The sequence below is a fragment of the Borostomias antarcticus genome (genome assembly GCF_949987555.1).
Source record: "Borostomias antarcticus genome assembly, chromosome: 3".
Classification (NCBI taxonomy): domain Eukaryota; kingdom Metazoa; phylum Chordata; class Actinopteri; order Stomiiformes; family Stomiidae; genus Borostomias; species Borostomias antarcticus.
The window spans coordinates 27,608,167-27,628,846 of record NC_140236.1 but is presented as its reverse complement, the minus strand read 5'-3'; the positions used below and the strand labels follow the sequence as shown (position 1 = coordinate 27,628,846).

At 47.1% G+C, this 20,680-nt stretch overlaps 2 protein-coding genes across 5 annotated transcripts in view; both read left to right on the top strand.

Moving 5' to 3' along the window:
• rxrgb (retinoid X receptor, gamma b) overlaps window positions 1–3,594 on the top strand; it is a 25,832-nt gene extending 22,238 nt beyond the window's left edge. For all 4 annotated transcript variants that reach the window (XM_084436296.1, XM_084436295.1, XM_084436294.1 and 1 more), the window contains exons 7-10: window positions 1,302–1,434; window positions 1,549–1,640; window positions 2,365–2,470; window positions 3,089–3,594. In XM_084436296.1, the coding sequence (XP_084292422.1) occupies window positions 1,302–1,434; window positions 1,549–1,640; window positions 2,365–2,470; window positions 3,089–3,236 (479 nt within the window). In that variant the 3' untranslated portion in view covers window positions 3,237–3,594. The remainder of the gene's footprint in view (window positions 1–1,301; window positions 1,435–1,548; window positions 1,641–2,364; window positions 2,471–3,088) is intronic.
• Window positions 3,595–4,766: 1,172 nt separating this feature from the next.
• On the top strand, window positions 4,767–15,923 carry lmx1a (LIM homeobox transcription factor 1, alpha; the record flags this gene model as incomplete). Its single annotated transcript, XM_084436097.1, has 8 exons — window positions 4,767–4,794; window positions 5,061–5,241; window positions 11,703–11,920; window positions 12,097–12,275; window positions 13,171–13,248; window positions 13,834–13,918; window positions 15,153–15,326; window positions 15,781–15,923. 8 exons carry the CDS (start codon window positions 4,767–4,769, stop codon window positions 15,921–15,923), a joined length of 1,086 nt encoding a protein of 361 aa, XP_084292223.1.
• Between the last annotated feature and the right edge of the window lie 4,757 nt (window positions 15,924–20,680).

Here is a 20,680-nt window from a genome sequence, read left to right as displayed (position 1 = left end):
GAGTGTTTGTACATTGCTACAGTATATGCGTTAGCCACTAAATCAACAATGGGATCATGTCTAACCATGTGTGAGCCTTTGTATACATTGCAACTTCATGCAAACACACACACACACACACACACACACACACACAACACAAGTCTTTTTCAGTCCTTTAGGCATTTGTGCCTGTCAGTTTAGAATGTCATTTCATTCCCGAATGTAAGTCATGGCAGTTTATAGTGATGTAAGTCCTGGCAGAGGGAACCCTTTGGCAGCTCCTATCAGTGGCTTTCACAGCCTCACCAAGACTGCCCTCTGCTGGTGAGATATTTCACATGCATGCATAGATCAGGGAGTGGAGAAGTCACACAGCAGTCCTAACGCTAATGTTGTGGGGAAATATACAGATGGGGAACGGAGAGACCGAAATAACTCCTTTGTTTGAAATAAAGTGAGAAAGAGAGGAGAGCTAAAGGTGAGTTAAAAATCAAGCAGTGAGAAGGAGAAGAGAGAGAGGGAGGGTGAGGGAGAACAAGAACTAGACCAGGTCCAGCCTGGCTTATGTGCGTGGCTGGCTTGTTTCTGTTCAGGACTGGTAGGACGGAGGCTAGTCATGCCACTGAAATAACTGTGAATTGAAATCACATCTCACATAGTAGAGGTAGGGGTACACAGGTTTCCCGTTTGTGCCAGTAGCCAAGTGGAACCTCCGATCTGTGCTTGTGTGAGATAAGAACTTCACACCACCAGGTGGTAGTAGTCTGTATCATTAAGGGGGAAACGGAAGTCCACCGGATGTATAAAAGGTAAACAGCAGCATTTGTTTAGCTACATATAGACTAGAGGAGTTTCACTCAGCATAGACGGTAATCTCTGAGAATGTCCCGCGTGGGATTCCAATGCTCTGACCACTACTCTACTTGTGGAATTTAGGTAAGGGATAAACAGGTTGGAGTGAAAGGATGAACGTGTGGAGGTTTGGGGTATAGTCCCATAAAGTCATCCCCACCGGGTCTTGAACCCCGGTCTCCTGGATGGGAGTCCAATGCTCTGACCACTACTCTACTTGTGCAGTGGAAATCAGTGTGTTGATTTTAGTGTCCCTCTTGATTTTGGTGTGCTGGGACTACTGCCTCTTGTGGTGCCAACAGAGAGATGCAGGCCAACATTGTCGGGGGTAAGGGAGTAAGGGAGGGAGGGAGTGATAACCCGACAAACGCTATACTAGCTGCGCGGCTGGCTTCCAGCCACGCACAAAAAGAGAGGACTGTGACTTCGGCTCACATTTTGTTTGTTGTGTTGGTGTCTGTGTCCAGGCTGGAACGAGCTGCTCATCGCCTCCTTTTCACACCGCTCTGTCACCGTGAAAGACGGAATCCTATTGGCCACAGGCCTCCACGTCCACAGAAGCAGCGCTCACAGTGCCGGAGTGGGCTCCATCTTTGACAGGTAGGCCCCGCCCCTATTAAACTAGCCTTGTGACGGGAATCATTACCAATGTTGTCATCATTCAGTCTGTTTGTTTGTTCTTGTTGATGTTGACTGTTACTCTCTTCCCGACAGAGTTCTAACAGAGTTGGTGTCTAAAATGAAAGACATGCAGATGGACAAAACAGAACTGGGCTGTTTGCGAGCTATCGTCCTATTCAACCCCGGTTAGTATGACCTCTCACCTGGACACGCACGCACACACACATACACACATACACACACACACACACCCTGAGATCTTCTAGATGTGCTCTGACGTGTGAGGAAATGATAAATGTGCTCTGGTCACTGGCCAGGATGTTTGAGTCATAGATATGGATGGATCAATCAATCAATCAATCAATCAATCAAAGCTTTATTTGTATAGCGCATTTCATACCCAGAGGCAACACAATGCGCTTAATGGATGGATGTGATCTTATGACCTGGTTAGTGCTCAGTCCGTTGGGGAAATGACCATAATGACACAATGTCAAGAGAGTCGACCTGAGGAATACCCTTTAGAGCAGGGGTTCCCAACCTGGGGTCCGGGCCCCCCTTAGGGGGGCGCCAACAATTGCAGGGGGGGCGCCAGGCCCCAGACAATTTGAGGCCTTAATATTAGCTAGACAAAGAATCATGTTATTGACATGTCACACAGCAATTTTAACAAAATTCCATCAAGTGTAAGTTAGGGGGGCTCCGGGGAAGAAAGGTTGGGAACCCTGGCTTTAGAGCACTGGGTTTCATCATGTGTGTCTCGGACAAGTGCTTCATCCATTGTCTTATAGTATGAGCTGTAAGTCTTCATCAAGACATCCCATAATGCAGCTGGTTCGGGTGCGGTGTTGGCTGTATCATTCTCTATATGATTCCATGTGACCAAGTGTCAATCCATTACTGCCGCAGATGCCAAGGGTCTGTCGAACCCGCCGGAGGTAGAGGGGCTGAGAGAGAAGGTCTACGCCTCCCTAGAGTCCTACACCAAACAGAAATACCCCGACCAGCCCGGGAGGTGAGCGCTCGAGCCACACAGAGCACACGCCCTCAACACCATGACCCAACATAATGCTTGTTTTCCTTTCCTAATCAACAGCACTAAAAAAATGAATGAACAACAAATAAATGCATATGCAATACTCTGGCGACAGTTATGTATCTGTGGTCACAAAGAAAACCAGGAGAGTAAACTATATTATTAGAAACGTATACTGTAGGAAATAGTTGTGTGTAGAGATGTAACGGTATGAAAATTTCACATCACAATTATAGCGATCTAAATTATCACGGTTATCAGTAATATCGCGTTACTGTTAAAATGTGCTGAAAATGTTCAGAAACTACGGATACACACTGAAATCGTTTCACCAAGTTTTATATTGAAAACCACGAAGAAAATGAGCAGCACTGCACTTTTGTTTGTGTAAACATTAAAATAATGCGTCTGGGAGACTGTAGTTTTGGTTGGTGCTGGACAGTATTTACAGTAAGTTTATCAAAGCATGGTAATCAAACACGGTTTTAGTGATAATTTTATCAAGATAAATTTAATCACATTTGATGGCGGTTTATCACTAAACCGGTTATCGTTACATCCCTAGTTGTGTGTAATAGTTGTTTTAAACCCGTCCAGGTTCGCCAAGCTGCTGCTGCGCCTGCCTGCCCTGCGGTCCATCGGCCTGAAGTGTCTGGAGCACCTGTTCTTCTTCAAGCTGATAGGAGACACGCCCATAGACACCTTCCTCATGGAGATGCTTGAAGCGCCGCACCAGATTACATGACACACGTCCCCCTCCTCACTGTATATACTTCCTCAATGTAATTGATATGAAGATGAAACTTGATTCAAGTTGTAAAACGACACATATTTTGTACCAAGCACAAATTATTATTAATGTTAAAATGTGTATTTTGGGCTGTCGGGTCCGATTTTAAAGGGGGGAGGGGAGTTAGAAGAAGTACACTGTCAAAATAAATTCTAATAGAATTGTTAACAGATCTTTTTTGTAAATAGATAATTTCAGGTATTCATTTTAAAAGCAACTCAATGCAATATGAAAAAAATCATATTTTATTCAAAGATTAATTGTATAAAACTGAAACCATCCCTACATTTCTAAAGTGCATTTTAGAATTCTACCAGAATAAAATTATTTAAAATGAATACAATGTTTTGTGAGTATGTAGCCTACGTTACGTTACCTATGTGGTGTCATCGTGTTTTGAGCAGAGCACAGGAATAGGCTACAGGTCGTCTAGGCTATTTTACTTTCCACAGCAAGCCACTAAGTGGCGTGATAGAGGCAGGAAAGGACAATTGGCTGACTCGGGTCACTCGGTATTCAAGAAATTGTTTTCGATTTTGAATCAAATACATTTAAAGTTTTCGTTTCCAGCTTACATAACTTTGATGAAATCATATTTGATTAAAGGGTTTACAAACAGATCAAAGGCTAGACAGCCTGCAGGCCTATAGCCTAGTGTTATATAGGCTATCTATAGGCTAGCATGTTGGCTATTTAGGCGCAAATTATGAAAATGAGTAGCCTATATAGCCACATTTTGAGAATTTAAGCCCACAATGGAATTGTCAGTGGCAACTGAAGTGTACAGTTGCTTTTTCTCAAAGCCATCCAGCCTAAGCTACACAAGTCACAGTGTTCCTATAGTAAGAGCTATGAGTTCAGCTGACAACTTTATAAAGCCAAACCTGGCGACGCAGAGGGACACGAGACGGCGATGCGCGCGGACTAGGAATGATGGGAGAGAAGACTTCCTTCAATGTGCAGGTATCCGGGCACGCAGGTCTCTCTCTCGCTCTCTCTCCCTCTCTCTCCCTCTCTCTCTCTCTCTCTCTCTCTCTCTCTATCTCCCGCCCCCTTTCTCTCTCTGACTAATGGATTAATTGATAGATAAATAGATCTGCTTAATAACGCTTAACGCGCGGAGGAGAAATCAGAAACAGCCGCTTCTGCTGCAGAGAAAGTTTTATCCGTTCCTCTTCGCCCCCTTCGGCCAAAAGACATTCATCGTTTTTCGACGTTGACGAAAGAAATTTTTGAAGATTAAACTAAAAAGAACAAAATTAAGTGGTGAGTTTGAAGGTTACCTACTGTATCGAAATTGCTTACAGGTGCCTTTTAAAGTATTACATCTGACTATTGGTACTACATAACTGCTATTCCTTAATTGACTTTTTCTTCAAACTAATTTGGTTACACGAATGCAGGCTACTCGACCTTGTAGACATTAAATTGTACATTTGTGTTTATTGATTGTTTCTCCTCACATCATTTTGTTCAGACTAAACCATGGTGGAACACCCTGCATCTTTACTCGGTGAGCACAGAATTTGTACTGTATTGTGTAGCCAATAGGCCTTTAGCCTGCATTAAGTGAACATTTTTGTTTCACATAACTGGCAAATGAGTTTCAGTTGACCAATAATGCGCTTATAAATCATAAATACCCTAATACTCAACTTTTTAATATATTTATTTAGTCCTGTTATCTAATAGGATCATACATTTATATAGGCCTGTAAAATAGATGCATTTTTTTTCTTAAGTAGTCTGCTTTAAATCAGTGATCGTGTTGTCTTGCAGGTGTGACACAGAGAGCCGTGTGCGCGGGATGCCACCGGCTCATCCGAGACAAGTACCTGCTCAGAGTGAACGACGGGCTGTGGCACGAGCGGTGCGTGAGATGCGCGGCTTGCGGGGATCCACTGAACAATACCTGTTTTCTGCGGGACCAGAAACTGTATTGCAAGCGGGACTATGCAGAGTAAGTGTTAAAATGTCTACTGTTGTTGACTATTCTGGTTTAAATTCTGCTATTGACTATGCAGTATGCAGTGTTGTTTTAAATTCTACTGTTGACTATGCAGAGTAGGCTAGTGTTGGTTTAAATTCTAACCAGCCTACTTTTGTGCGATGAAGGGATTCGGCTGCCATATATTGACAGAAGGAGAAAATTAAGTAGGCCTATCTCTCCTTTTGAATGTCATTTACCCTATTCTAGGCTATAACAGGACTTGATTAATGTAATATTAATAAGGAAACCCTTGCGTGAAGTTTTTGATCTCAGAAGGAATTATGAACAAAAAGTAGGCTATATATATGGAAATAATCTGTAATATTAACTGATTCATTCAGTTGGCTTTTCCAGGGAATATTGGTTATTATTGTTTCTAAGATGACATGAGAGGTTGAGGGCAGACACCCCCCCCCCCCCCCCCCCCCGAAAAAGAAAAGAAAGTCCTGTCTATTGTCTCACAGTGGGGTTTGGCCTGCTGGGAAGGACAGAGTATCAATCCCATACCATCATGTTCTACTGGGTAGGACAGGGTTCTATCAATCCCATACCATCATGTTCTACTGGGTAGGACAGTGTTCTATCAATCCCATACCATCATGTTCTACTGGGTAGGACAGGGTTCTATCAATCCCATACCATCATGTTCTACTGGGGAGGACAGGGTTCTATCAATCCCATACCATCATGTTCTACTGGGTAGGACAGGGTTCTATCAATCCCATACCATCATGTTCTACTGGGGAGGACAGGGTTCTATCAATCCCATACCATCATGTTCTACTGGGGAGGACAGGGTTCTATCAATCCCATACCATCATGTTCTACTGGGGAGGACAGGGTTCTATCAATCCTATATGTTAAATGGACTGCATTTATATAGCGCTTTTCCACCTTAGCGGCACTAAAAGCGCTTTACAAAGGCCTCTCATTCACCCATTCACACACACTCACACACCAATGGTGGTAGCTGCCATGCAAGGTGCCAACCTGCTCATTGGGAGCAATTTGGAGTTAGGCGTCTTGCTCAAGGACACTTCGACATGTGGACAGTCGGAGCTGGGATTCAAACCACTGACCCTTCGATCACTGAATGACCCGCTCTACCAACTGAGCTACAGCCGCCCCTATACCATCATGTTATACTTTCAAGTCTAGAATTACATTTATTGAAAGTCAGTATGACTATTCAAGATTGGGTTGGTTTACTCAATATTAAATAATTTTACTACTGTTAACCAAACCCCCTAACTCACTTTTTGTGGAGTTTTTCTATCTAATTTGTTCTGATTGTTCTGATTCTCCATCTCAGTGTAACGTGTGGGTACAGGATATGATCTCAGTGTAGTGTGTGGGTCCAGGATATGATCTCAGTGTAGTGTGTGGGTCCAGGATATGATCTCAGTGTAGTGTGTGGGTACAGGATATGATCTCAGTGTAGCGTGTGTGTACAGGATATGATCTCAGTGTAGTGTGTGGGTCCAGAATATGATCTCAGTGTAGCGTGTGGGTCCAGGATATGATCTCAGTGTAACGTGTGGGTACAGGATATGATCTCAGTGTAGCGTGTGGGTACAGGATATGATCGAACCTTTAAACAAGCAGTGTTTGCACTTGGGGCCTTATGCTCTGTGACATGGCACCTGTTAGGCCTGCGCCACAACAACTGGCCTTGCTCGGAGAGCCTGTGTCCCTGTTTGTCCTTGACTAGCATTGTGTGTGTGTGTGTGTGTGTGTGTGTGTGTGTGTGTGTGTGTGTGTGTGCGTGTGTGTGATTGGTTCAAAGGTTTCTTCAGTTTGAGATACTGTAGAAGCGTTTTTGTACTTTCAGTTTCTGGCAGTTTTTCAGTTCAATTTTTGTATACTGCTCAAAAGATTTAAGGGGACACTTACTCACCCTTAATCACATCCAGCCCTCGATGGGTTCATGATTTTGGTTTCCATTGACCGTCATTTTGTTCTCGGTGAATTGCACGATCTAATCAATAAAGATTTTCAACTTGGTTATTTAGTTAATGGAGATCCGCGATGATGATTGTGGACTGGCTTTCTCTTAATTTCTTTGAGCATACTGTATATATATATATATATATATATATATATATATATATGTATGTATGTATGTGTGTGTGTGTGCGTGTGTGTATGTTTGTTCATGTGTGTGTCTGTGTGTGTGTGTGTGCGTGCGTGCGTGCATGCGTGCGTATGTTTGTGTGTGTGTGTGTGTGTGTGTGAGAGAGAACTTGACACAGTGCACCTTGGAGAACAAGGTGACTGCAAGAAGAAAGGGTGGCATGAGCCTTGGAATGTGAGAACAGCATGACAGACACACACACACAATCTCACACCTCCACATACAGTGCAGACAGCGCATGATCTGGGGGTGAGCTCAACTGACACATTGTCAAAATGTGTTACATTTTCAAGACCCATCAGTGTGGCAATGGCAAGCTGAGGACAACATATGGCCTCGTCAAATAGCACTCCACCCCACACTGCCCCGTTCCCTCAGTCCCCCCAGAACACACACACACACTCACACACACACACACACACACACACACAGACACACAGACACACACATGTGCACACACAGACACACACACATACAGACACACACACACATACACACACACACACACACACACACACACAGACTCTTATTTCTGAACAATTAGATAATGTTCATATGCCAAGCGAGACTGAAAACATCACACTCATGGTCCAAAAAAAGGTTCCCCCTCAGTAAATTAGGTCTTGGTGCCCAGGTTGGTTCACTAGCCTAGCAGCTAACACAGTGAAGAGAATGATCCAGAACAGCCCAGCCGATGTTTTTGACTGCGCCGTTAGCCTGCTTCCTGTCTGGGATGCTTCTAGCTAGGGTGATAGCACTAGAAAAATGTCTGAAGTATTTGTTCTGTAGTTTAAGAAATCCAGGGGTTTGGGGGTTGGTTGGCAGGGCAAAGCGAGGCTGGCTGGCCAGGCGGTGCCTGAGGGTGACCACCAGGAGGAGAGGGTAGCTGGGAGGACAGGGGGCCATATGTTAGTGGGGCAGGGGGATCCCACCAGGAGAGTCGGGGGAGTTTTCCGGGGTCTGCGCCCGCCGTGAGCGCTGTGACATCTGGACGCCCCCGTGCTCAGGTGCCCCCCCCCCCCCCCCCCCCGAAGTCGAGCGATGGGACGGCGCCCACCCGACCGTGAGATATCTGACCTGACCAATCAGCAGGAGGCCTGGTGCCAGGTACCGCCTCCAAGGCCCCAATGTCTCCACCCCCGCTCTTTGTTACCCTACAGTCCTGTCCAGAGTTCTGGCTTCGCATCCTCTCACCCCCCCCCCCCCCCCCCCCCCTCCGACCCCACAACCCCCACCCTCTCACAATCACCGCCCTCTCACAAACACACCTTGGGTTGCTACCGGCTCAGGGTGGAGAGTTCTGAGAACGGGTCGCTGGCTCCCTCTCCCACCCTCCTCCTGACCATTGTGTGAGTGGCCAAGACATGTTCATCATGCACCGGGGTGCTGTTTGTCCCTTGCTCCCCACTGTAGTTTAAGTCTGGGTTTCACCTCACCTCTCCTCTAAGAGCGAACCAGACTCCTGGCCTACTTACTCAGGCTGATTGACAGTAAGCTGTTAGTGTTCACCTGAATCAGGTTATGTGATATTAGAGGAAGTCCGAGGTGTGCTGTTGTTGTTGTTTTAAAACTTTAATTAAATTGTCAAACAAATCACACATGAATGTTGCAAGCTAAACGGGTTGTTAGTAAGAAAGAAACTCAACTTACAAATAGAGGGTTCTAGTTATCTATACAGTTCTACTGTGCCTAAATGTTCCGACTGATTGTAGTAGATTGATGGTTAGATGGTGAGATTGTTACTTGAGAAGAGATACCGTGAACGGTTCAGCTGGTAGCTAGATTGGACTGCCGTTAGTCGTCAAAACAGCGGTCAGACCAGCGGTCCACTTGACCCCCTGATCCTTATCTGATATGCTGCATGTGTTTGTGTGTGTTCTTCACGGGCCCCAGGTAACCTGACCCAGAAACAGGATCTGTCTACATGTCCACTAGTAGACTGCAATAAAGGTCAGGTTTAGAAGCCAGGCTAGGAACAAAGGGAGATCAATTCGCTGCAAGTGTGTGTGTTTGTTTGTGTGTCTGTGTGTCTGTGTGTTTGTGTGTGTGTGTGTGTGTGTGTGTGTGTGTGTGTGTGTGTGTGTGTGTCTGAAACACAACACAGACATATTTGATGCTCGTTAAAAAGCACAAACATAATTGCAGAGAGGAGGTTTTACTGGCTTTTTACCTTAGTAATGTTCTTGGCCGCGTTTCCCGAAACCTTCTTAGCTCTAAGAAGCTCTTTGAGTCTTCTTAAGGCTCCCAAAACAAGCAAACTGGAGCCTTAAGAAGACTCAAAGAGCTTCTTAGCGCTAAGAAGGTTTCGGGAAACGCGGTCCTTGTCAGTAATGTCTAGCTCTTTGTTTAAATTGACCATGACTGCATCTCTGGCTGAGTGTTCCAGCCCTCCTGGCTGGACCTCTATGGCGATAATGTCAACGTAAACGTTGAAATATTAACCACCTCAACTCTACATAGCTGCTTCAGTCTCTGCGTTTACAGGAAAAAACCTTTTTGGTAGTTTGATGATCTGCAGGAGTAGTGAACAACAGGGCAAAAAGAAAACCCATCTTAAAGAATGTTTCTTGAAATTCTCATCATAAAACAGCAATGGCTCTGACATTTTTTTCCAAAGCGACAATTATTGCATTTAACATAGGTAGTCAGTAACTCACCAGAACAAGTGCATCTCCTTTCTAAACAAGTGACTAAGAGCATAATCTAGTGCTAAAGCCAAAGTGCATGAATAACAAAATTAACTGCTGCTTTATTCTTGTTGAATTAACATTATATGATATTAAGATCAATACAAAACTCATAGGCCTACTCAGCCACAAATTCAGTCTGATTAATATTTAAAACAGCAATGCTGAACATCTTTCATGGCACACTTCCTTAACAATTGTAACTTTGATGCCTGTGTCGTTGTCACGGGAATGCACATTCCTCAGACTGTGTAGTGGCCATATGAAAGCGCATACCATAGGCGCTATGGGGCAGACAGCTTTGGTCAGTCAGCCAGCCTGTCTGACCCTCCAGAGCTCCTTAGAATGAGTCTGTGGTTTCCCAGGCGACCCCACGGCAACACTAATAGGTCCCAGCAATGCCAGGCTTTGGGATGTTGCAGTTTAGACCTTCTTACTCTGCCATTTCAACCTGTCTTTATGAGTGTTTGTTTGTGTGTGTCTGTCTGCAAACATGGTACTGGAGCCATGCATTCATCACTGATCCAGAATGTTGATTTTCACCACATTTAAAGAAATGCATATGAAACCTCCAAAGCTCAATGACAGTAAATGACAGCCAATGCCACAAATGCTTTTACAGCAACAAGTAAAGAATGTTGCCAGGAGTCACTGCAGTAGGCCTACCTGAATAAGCGCTATGACAAGCGAGAAACAATTTGAGGTTGATGTTGACGTGTAACTGATATTTTTCTGAGTGGCGTTTTTATTCAGTCCAACGCAATGAAACATTTTCTCGAAAAAAAAGGGCACACAGGCTCTTTTTGAGTATCGGGGTAGAGTCGGCTGTAGCTACATTCTGTTAAAGAGAGAGAAAGCAGGCATCTACTCGTGTATCTATGGCGACTCCGCCGGCGACCCTATCAACAACCCGTCTAATCCCGAGCGATGACGCGCCTTCCTGCCCGACAGACCCGCGACGCCGCACCGCCAGCGCCGGGACAATGGGCCCGCTGCTCCGGGGGTTCGGCTCGGCCTTTGTCCCGCTCCGGTTAAGCAGACTTAGGGATAATTCCGGGGGGATAATTCCCGGGAACAGCAGCCCAGCCCTCTCCCACCGGGGGTCCTGACTCCCCTCCCTCCGGCTGGAGCCACTGCATGCCGAGCTCCTTTCTACCCCGCGGCCTCCACCGCGGCAGCCAGAGTCTCCGAGGCTTAGCCCCCCCGCCCCCCCAACCTCCCCCCCACAACCTCCCCCGCACCCCTTCAACCTCCCCCGGCCCCGGTTGCCAGGCGCTAAGATGCCCACCCGCCACTCCGAGGGGTATGTGTCTGAGTGTCTGGGGAGGGGGGTGGGGGGTGGTGGACATGGGGGGAGGGGTTGACTGACAGCCCGACTCAGCAACATTCCCCGAATCCAGGGGGATTTAACGGAGTGCTTGAGCGACCAGGACGGGGGTCCCGGCGCTTAACAGCCACATACAGAACGCAAAATCCGAGTCATCGTAAACCGGGGCTCTTTGATTTTAGAAAGCCGAAATGATCCCCCTCCCTCCCTCTCCTCTCCGTCACCCCCCCCTCCGACTCTCTCCGTGACGACTCTGCGTCTCCCCCTCTCCGTCCGTCTGCAGTCTGTTCGCGGGGAGGTGTGGCGGCTGCTCCCGCGTCGTCTCCCCCGCCGAGCTGGTGATGCGGGCCGGCGGCGGGGTCTTCCACCTGCGCTGCTTCCGCTGCGGCATGTGCGGCCGCCGCCTGGAGACAGGGGACCGCTGCGTCCTCAGGGAGGGACGACCGCTCTGCGCCAGCGACCACGACCGGGGCCTGGCCAGCCCCGCCCCCTCCGACTCAGGTATGGCGTGTGTGTGTGTGCTTGCGTGTGTGTGTGCGTGTGTGTGTGCGTGTGTGTGTGTGTCTGTGTGCGTGTGTGTGTGTGTGTGTGTGTGTGTGCGTGTGTGTGAGTGAGTGTGTGTGTGTGTGCGTGTGTTGTCTTCTTTTTTCTTCATTTCACTGTCCTTTTTCTCCTAGGTAAAAGTGATGAAGAAGAGGAGGAGGAGGAGGAGGAATGTATGAGGTCGTCCGGCAGACGCGACAGGGCGGACGACCCCGAGCACAAGCGTCCCAAACGACCACGCACCATCCTCACCACTCAGCAGAGACGAGCCTTCAGAGCGTCCTTCGAGGTTTCCTCCAAGCCCTGTCGGAAGGTAGGAGGTTAGGACCGAGCCCCTTCTTTGAAGCCAAGTGGGCACAATGCATTCTGGGGCAAATCTGGCTCAGACTCTGGCCTTCTGTTCCAGCCAGTGAGCCCCACTCTCCCCTCAGAGTGAATGGTGACGGAAATTTGAAATCTAGCATATTACACAGAGGTTCCAGGAGCCTTTTCTGATGTTTTCTGACTCTCAGAACAGCCAAGTTATGAGGCAGCCACTCTGTAGGTCAACCCCTACTTTTTAAGATTTAAGAGCTGCTCCCTCCATCGGTGCTTTTAAGTCCAAATTAAAAACCCACCTGTATTCTCTAGCCTTCTCAGGGGACTAATGATAAATATCAGTAGGTTATCATGTATTGTGTTATTGCGTTGGCTTGTGTTGTCTTGCATTATCTGTTTGTGCTTTGTTGCTCTGCTTCACGTCGTCTTGTATGTGTCTTATTGTTTTGCTTTATATTGCCTTGTATTTAATCTGTGTGTATTTAATGTCTTGCTGTGTGTTGCTTTGTATTTCATCTGTATGTGATTTATTTATGTACAGCACTTTGGTCGGCCTAGGCTGTTTTTAAATGTGCTTACAAATAAACTTGACTTGACTACTTTAGCACAGTCAGCCAATCATCAGCCCCCTCCCCTTGCTTATTCAGGACAGAATGGTTGGCGTGTCCTCGTGTATCTTGGTTAGGTCATGACTGACAATGCAGTATACAAAAAGCACTTTTATTGGTTTGTCTAAAACAATCGATCTTGTTGTTTTTTTCAACTGGTAATGGTGATTCTTAAAATCTCAGCTGTGAAACTAGTTAGACCACGAGTGTCACCTTCTGTTTGCTGTCTCACCTCGTCTCTACCCACTCCACCCCTCCCTCCCTAATCTCTCCTCCTCCAAGGTAAGAGAGACCTTGGCAGCAGAGACCGGTCTAAGCGTGCGAGTTGTCCAAGTCTGGTTCCAAAACCAGAGAGCCAAGGTAACGTGAACCCCCCACCCCCCCTCAACCCCCCCCCCCCCCCCCCCCCACCACCCAGATACCTTCATTCTCTCCACCGCCAGCCCTCACATCAGTCAGGTGATCTCTCCACCGAGGAAACCGATGACATCTCGCCCTCAGATCCCCGTCCGATTACAGCTGTATTTCCTTACAAAGCGGGAGTGTGTGTGGTTTCCTTCTTACCCTCAATGAAACATGTTATCTTCCTTCCTGATAATGCGCTTCCGTTGAGTGCATGCGTTGTTATGAAGACTGTGTGGTCTGAAGGATGAGGGCCAGGCAGTGGAGTGAGACAGTGGTGGGGATCTGTATCCAACTTTGGGAGGACATTTACATTGAATTTTTGCAAGAGTATTTTTGGCTATATGGTCATTTGAATGCCACTACCCCAATCTAAATATTCAGGGGTACAATTTTAATGATCTCAAATATTGGGGGGGACATGTCTCCCCTGACCCACCCAGGATCCCCGCCCCTGGAGTGAAATGTCATTTTACTGTATATATATATGTATATATACAGTATGACCTATGTACAATAATGCTGTTTTGTTTCTCGGGGTAGATGAAGAAACTAGCCAGGAGGCACCAGCAGCAGCAGCAACAGCAGCCCAGAGAGGAACAGCAGGACCACCCAACACCTCACACAGGTAAAAGGCAACTCTACTCGCCTCCGACAAATACTTTTACATTTTAGTCATTTAGCAGACGCTTATATCCAAAATACTTCAAATAAGTACATTTGTCTAGAGTAAGTGAACATGACTGGTCAGCAAAGCCACATCAGAAGATTAGATCCAGCCCAACGTTAGATCAGATTACATCCAGCCCAACGTTAGATCAGATTAGAACCAACCCAACGTTAGATCAGATTACATCCAGCCCAACGTTAGATCAGATTAGAACCAACCCAACGTTAGATCAGATTATATCCAACCCAAAATTAGATCAGATTAGACCCAACCCAACGTTAGATCAGATTACATCCAACCCAACGTTAGATCAGATTAGAAGACCCAGCCCAACGTTAGATCAGATTATATCCAACCCAAAATTAGATCAGATTATACCCAACCCAACGTTAGATCAGATTACATCCAACCCAACGTTAGATCAGATTAGAAGACCCAGCCCAACGTTAGATCAGATTACATACAACCCAACGTTAGATCAGATTAGAAGACCCAGCCCAACGTTAGATCAGATTACATCCAACCCAACGTTAGATCAGATTAGATCCAACCCAAAATTAGATCAGATTAGATCCAGCCCAATGTTAGATCAGATTAGAACCAGCCCAACGTTAGATCAGATTATATCCAGCCCAATGTTAGATCAGATTATATCCAGCCCAATGTAAAATCAGATTAGAACCAGCCCAACGTTAGATCAGATTATATCCAGCCCAATGTTAGATCAGATTAGACCCAACCCAAAATTAGATCAGATTATATCCAGCCCAATATTAGATCAGATTAGATCCAGCCCAAAGTTAGATCATATTAGATCTAGCCCAACGTTAGATCAGATTATATCCAGCCCAATGTTAGATCAGATTAGATCCAGCCCAACGTTAGATCAGATTACATCCAGCCCAACGTTAGATCAGATTAGAACCAGCCCAAAGTTAGATCATACTCATGATTTGAGGGGTTTGGGTTTGGGCAGGGGATTAGGGGTTGGGAATGTGTTCATACTGAAATACTGAATATAATATATAAACTAATGACACATACACCTGCACACACACGCACCCCCCCCCCCCCACACACACACACACACCCACACAGGCATATCAACATATACACACACTATTCTAATCCACACACTCTATTCTACATCCATCATGTATCCATCATGATCTCTCGCTCTTGTACCTTCTAGCGCCCTCCTGTGGTAGTCTGACCTCTGACCTGGAGCCCCTAGGCTCCTACCACAGCCTCCAGCAGCAGCAGCTGCCTGGGGTCACCTCCCTGGAGCAGACGGACTATGATCTGGACCCCTTCACCCAGGGCCTCACCCCCCCCCAGATGCCCGGAGACCACATGCATCCCTATGGTAAAACACCCAATGTACCTCTACTTCATGCTCAACACTCTTAAACCTCCTGTATCCAAGTTTTACAACTATATACTTTTCATGTTCACACAACTCTACCACATTGATCATCCTGTCATATCGTCAGAATGTCGATGACCAAAAAGTTGCTACAAAGAACATTGCTATAATTCTAAGATTCTGCTTTTCGTGCATGAGAGCAAAAAGGGGTCCCAAAAATTGTGTACAGTATAACATTGTGCAACACATGCCAGTTGCAAGGGGTTTACGTATGCCATCAATTTAAGGCAATTTGAACTAGGAGTTAAACTAAGAATACACAGTCAGAAAGTCGTTTGGATTGTTGATTTTGCTCGAACAAACCACATTTTCATTTTGGACCAACGATGTGAGCTTTAGATAATTGCCGGCGCTACACAGAGGCCTGATCTCCTCCCCATATCCTCCTCCGCAGGATGCAAGGGTTACTATGGCGACATGGACGCAGACCCTCTCTGTCACCTGGGAGACGCTTCCTGTCTGTCTCTGGGAGACTCCTCCCTGCTCACCCCCATCGACCACCTCTACTCCATGCAGGACTCCTACTTCACCCCCTGAGCTCTCTGGCTACCCGGCCAGACCATCACCCCCCTGGGCACAGCTCTCTGGCTAGCCGGCCAGACCTTCACCCCCCTGGGCACGGCTCTCTGGCTACCCGGCCAGACCATCACCCTCCTGGGCACGGCTCTCTGGCTACCCGGCCAGACCATCACCCCCCTGGGCACGGTTCTCTGGCTACCCGGCCAGACCATCACCCCCCTGGGCACGGCTCTCTGGCTACCCGGCCAGACCATCACCCCCCTGGGCACGGCTCTCTGGCTACCCGGCCAGACCATCATCCCCCTGGGCACGGCTCTCTGGCTACCCGGCCAGACCATCACCCCCCTGGGCACGGCCGCCTCTCTCCACCCCCTCTTCCTGTGTCCAACCCGCGGTGCTTTACAGTCTGTCCACTGTACAACACAGGCCTCAACTCTAGGAGGACCCTGATGGGTTTTGCATGATGTCTTGACTCTGGACTCTCTTTCCCTATATCTGAAGGTCAGAGGAGAATGTAATACTGTACATAACTTTTGGTGTGAATTTGTATTTATTGAATCTTGTTTGTGGTCTGAATGAAGCGACATTGAATAAACACTATAACGTACACACGTGTCTGAATCGTGGCCTATAGACCAGACAGGGTACAGGATGAATCCAGCATAATCGCTGATCTAGTCGTGCGGAGAGGAGAGTTCATACTGAGGGGGACTGCTGGGTCGATCTATCCACAGTGCTTATCGGTCCGATCTGGGTGACCCGGTCAGTGAGATATCTCTCTCTGCCCGTCACACTGAGGCAGAGTGGGACGGCTCGTCCGACGGTAAATGCCGGAGTATGACAGCACCGAAGGTCATCGGCAGGTAAGGATCATATCCACGCCGCCGTCATCAACGCTCACATTGTGCTCCTCTTGGTCAAAGGCCCTCGCTGCATTTTTTCTGCCTTCCTGTCTCCAGCCCGAATGTGGGGGGGGGGGGACCACCCAGGCACTGTGCCCAGCTGGAATGCACCACTCCTGGGGAAGGAGGGCCCGGACCCTGGGTAGGGGGCTCCAGACGATGGAGGGGCTGAAAGCCGTGTCGGGGGAGAATGCCTGGTGTGACACACAGGTATGAAGCCCCCTTGTGTGTGTTGTGCCTCCTTGCCCCAGCCTTGAACCCTCTCTCGGTCGGACACATCTCACATTTCCCGCTATGAAATCAGACCTCCTGGAGCAGCGAGCCCAAGTCAATGGTCAGGAACAATCTAAATGTCTGTCGCCATGGAATTCCACTGCCAAGCGGAGCCAAGTAGTGGAGTAGCAGGCTAGGTGGTGTGTGTGTGTGTGCGTGTGTGTGCGCATGTGTGTGCGTGTGTGTGGCATGCGTGCGATGGCTTCACGGTGCTTTAGCCAACATTGTGACGTCCCACCATATCTGTTTTCCAAAACAATATGCTTTTCATGAATGAAGGTAGATTTATAACGTGATATAGACTAGATCTGCAATGTGGGGGAAGGCGCTTCACCCAGCGTTGTAAACCATATTGATCTTGGGAGCTTACATTCTGGTTGGTGCTTCACCTGCACCGTCAACCGTGTGCACGTGTCTCCGGTGCGCACTTGGCAGACGGACGGGCAGTTGCCAGCAGGCTGCGGTGGCTTGAGTAAAATAATCAAACTATGATCATACGGTCACAGCGGGCAGCAATAACCTCATTATTATTCTAACGGCAGCCAAACAATTTCCCGTCAACAGTTCGGTAATTTATTGCACCTTCTGTGCCACTTGGGCCACAAACCCTCTGTCTTTTAACCGTTATAATTGGCGTCACGCTGTTTCGGTAAGGAGACAGATGCGCTCGCTTTGTAGAAGAATCTCAGCTGGAAATTTTTGAAAAAAAAAGAGGTTTTTATTATCTAGCTAGAAGCAAACCGTTTGAAATATTCTGGCATGGATTTGACTTTCAAATTAAAATGCGTCTCCAGAGAGAGATATCTATGGACTACGGCCTTTCCCAAGTGCCCATACCCATACTCCACATGTACACCATAGATACACCATATTGACCATTCAGAATTGGAGAATAGGTGGTCAGATTTGGTTGAACAGTATGATTCATGAGCTGAATTAGCGTAGGACTGACCCAGACCGTCACACAATGAGGCTTTAGATAATGGATCACCTCCCCAGTCCGTGACAGTCTTGAACAGTCCAGAGAATGTGGCAGGTTGTCACTTCGTCCCTGTGCCATCTTCACCTATTTACCCCGCAGATCTGTGCGGCCATGCTGAGCTGAGACCGGGGTGGGGCGGGCAGTGAGAACGGGCACCAGCAGGACCAGCAGACCAAGCAGGCACCATGCCAAATGAGAAAACACCTACACTGGACACTAGCTCTGGATGGTCCTCTAACTAGACTGCACACATAAGCACACAAGCAAACCAGCGTTCCTGTTTGGCATCATTTGCATCTAAAGAGTTTCTGTGTTCAGTAGGCTATGTTGCTTAATAAATGAAAATTCATTTTGTACAAGTGGTTTATGGTAATAAACAAAAAACAACCTGAGAAATAAATGCAAAGAACCTCCAGTACCAGCTTAAACTGTATTTTTTAAACTCTAGATGATTGAAGTCGAAGAATCTCATGAGTTCCATTCTTTTCTTATTGTTTCACTCGCCAGCTTCAAACACAGGGTTCTCCTTCTCCTCCCAGAGGGAATTGTTAAAGGTATGGCGACCTGCTGAGGATAGGACAGAACAGTTTTACAACAATATGAATAGTTCCATGTCCACATATATCAATTATGAATCATAAACGGTGGTGTTATGATATCTGTATGGTCAGTGTGTCTTACTGGTCTTCCTGATCCGCTCTGCCACCAGTAGAGCCAGCCCGACCAATAGGAGGACACCGGCTGCAGTGGCTCCTCCCACTCCAGCGTACATCAGCATCCCAATCCCCACTGACATCACTTCCTCTGTAGAGCCACCAATCAGCATCACCATCCAACTCACCTTTACAGTCACTATACAGTTATATTTGATACTTAGCTACATCTGTCGCACACTCAGTAAGATTATGAATGTCATTACAATGATGTTAATGTATAATAACATGATTATACCATGTGCCATATTTCAACAGTTAGTACACGTACATGTACAGGTAAATGGGTTGGATTACCATTGCAGGTTGGCAGATGTTTGGTCCAGAGCCCGTCTGAGGTACAGGACACCAGCTGTGTCCCGTTCAGGGAGTATCCTTCTCCACAGGAGAGGAGGCACTGAGAACGGAAGCTGAAGTTGCCCAGGGGATGTGAACAGTTCATGGAGAGAGGCGGGGTGGGGGGCAACAGAGCCTCACACCGGACCGCTACAGAGGAGGCCACAGAAAATACAAGTGTATAACTTATTAAAATAACAAAGTATACAGCATGTGATGTTGGTGCTCCATATGCCTTGGGACACTTTAACTGGCAATGAAAGTGTCCTGCAGCTTCCCAGTGTGCATAAACTAAAAGTACATTTTACAAAAAAAAAAAGTGTAGAGAGGTGTCTCGCCTTGGCAGGTGGCCATATCTTGGCTCCAGAGTCCTGAAGTGTTGCAGTGCATTGTGGGAGCTCCTGTCAGCTTGTAGCCCTCTTCGCAGCTGAATAGGCAGTGGGAGCTGTAGCTGAAGTTAGTGTAGGGGTGACTGCACTGCATCCAGCCGTTGTGTGGTGGTGTCACCAGCAGGGGGCATGGGCGAGCTGTGGATGTTACAGAGCTACAAAATAACCTCACGAGCTAGTGTCCTTATTTGTTATCTCAAAGCTGAATGGAAGGAAAAAATAATCAGAGAAATAATAACTAAAGAGTAATAATGTATCAATGTTCTAATCATTGTGATAGTCCTACTTGGGTGGTTTTAGATTTTGGAAAACCAATATAATGTAGCATGATTATACATATCTCAGTATTTTACCAGCAGGTGGGGATATGTACCCACTGTGGTTTGGTGCTTTGTAAGTTTGTTTACCTTGACAGAGGGGAGCTCCACTGCTCCACCTGCCCAGAGAGGTGCAGTTTGTGTGGGCTGTGGTGCTGAGCTGGAAGCCCTCCTCACAAGAGAACACACACTGGGAACCAAAACTGAACGGAGCGTGAGGGTGAGAGCAGGAGAGGGAGCCGTGAGAGGGAGAGGTTAGGCTGGAGCACCGCTGAGCTGTGGGGTAACAGGGAGAGAGAGAGAGAGAGAGAGAGAGAGAGAGAGAGAGAGGGTAACAGAGAGAGAGAGAGGGAGGGTAACAGAGAGAGAGAGAGAGAGAGAGAGAGAGAGAGAGAGGGTAACAGAGAGAGAGAGAGGGAGGGTAACAGAGAGAGAGAGAGAGAGAGGTTAACCGAGAGAGAGAATGGGAGGGTAACAGAGAGAGAGAGAGAGGGTAACAGAGAGAGAGAGGGAGGGTAACAGAGAGAGAGGGAGGGTAACGGAGAGAGAGAGAGGGTAACAGAGAGAGAGAGAGAGGGTAACGGAGAGAGAGAGGGAGGGTAACAGAGAGAAAGAGAGAGGGTAACAGAGAGAGAGAGAGGTACACCATTAGGAACCATAACTGAACTCCTCCACAGGATCCAGACAATGGATGGAGGCATGCAGGGGAGCTTTTAGGACGTTGCACTGCACTACTGACAAAAAAGAACCATATGAAAGCATATTTATGCTTAATCAGTTCTAATAAATACAAGTTTACTTGCATACATTGGACAGGTGCCTTGAGCAAATACCCAACTGACTGTGCTGTTACCTGTACAGGT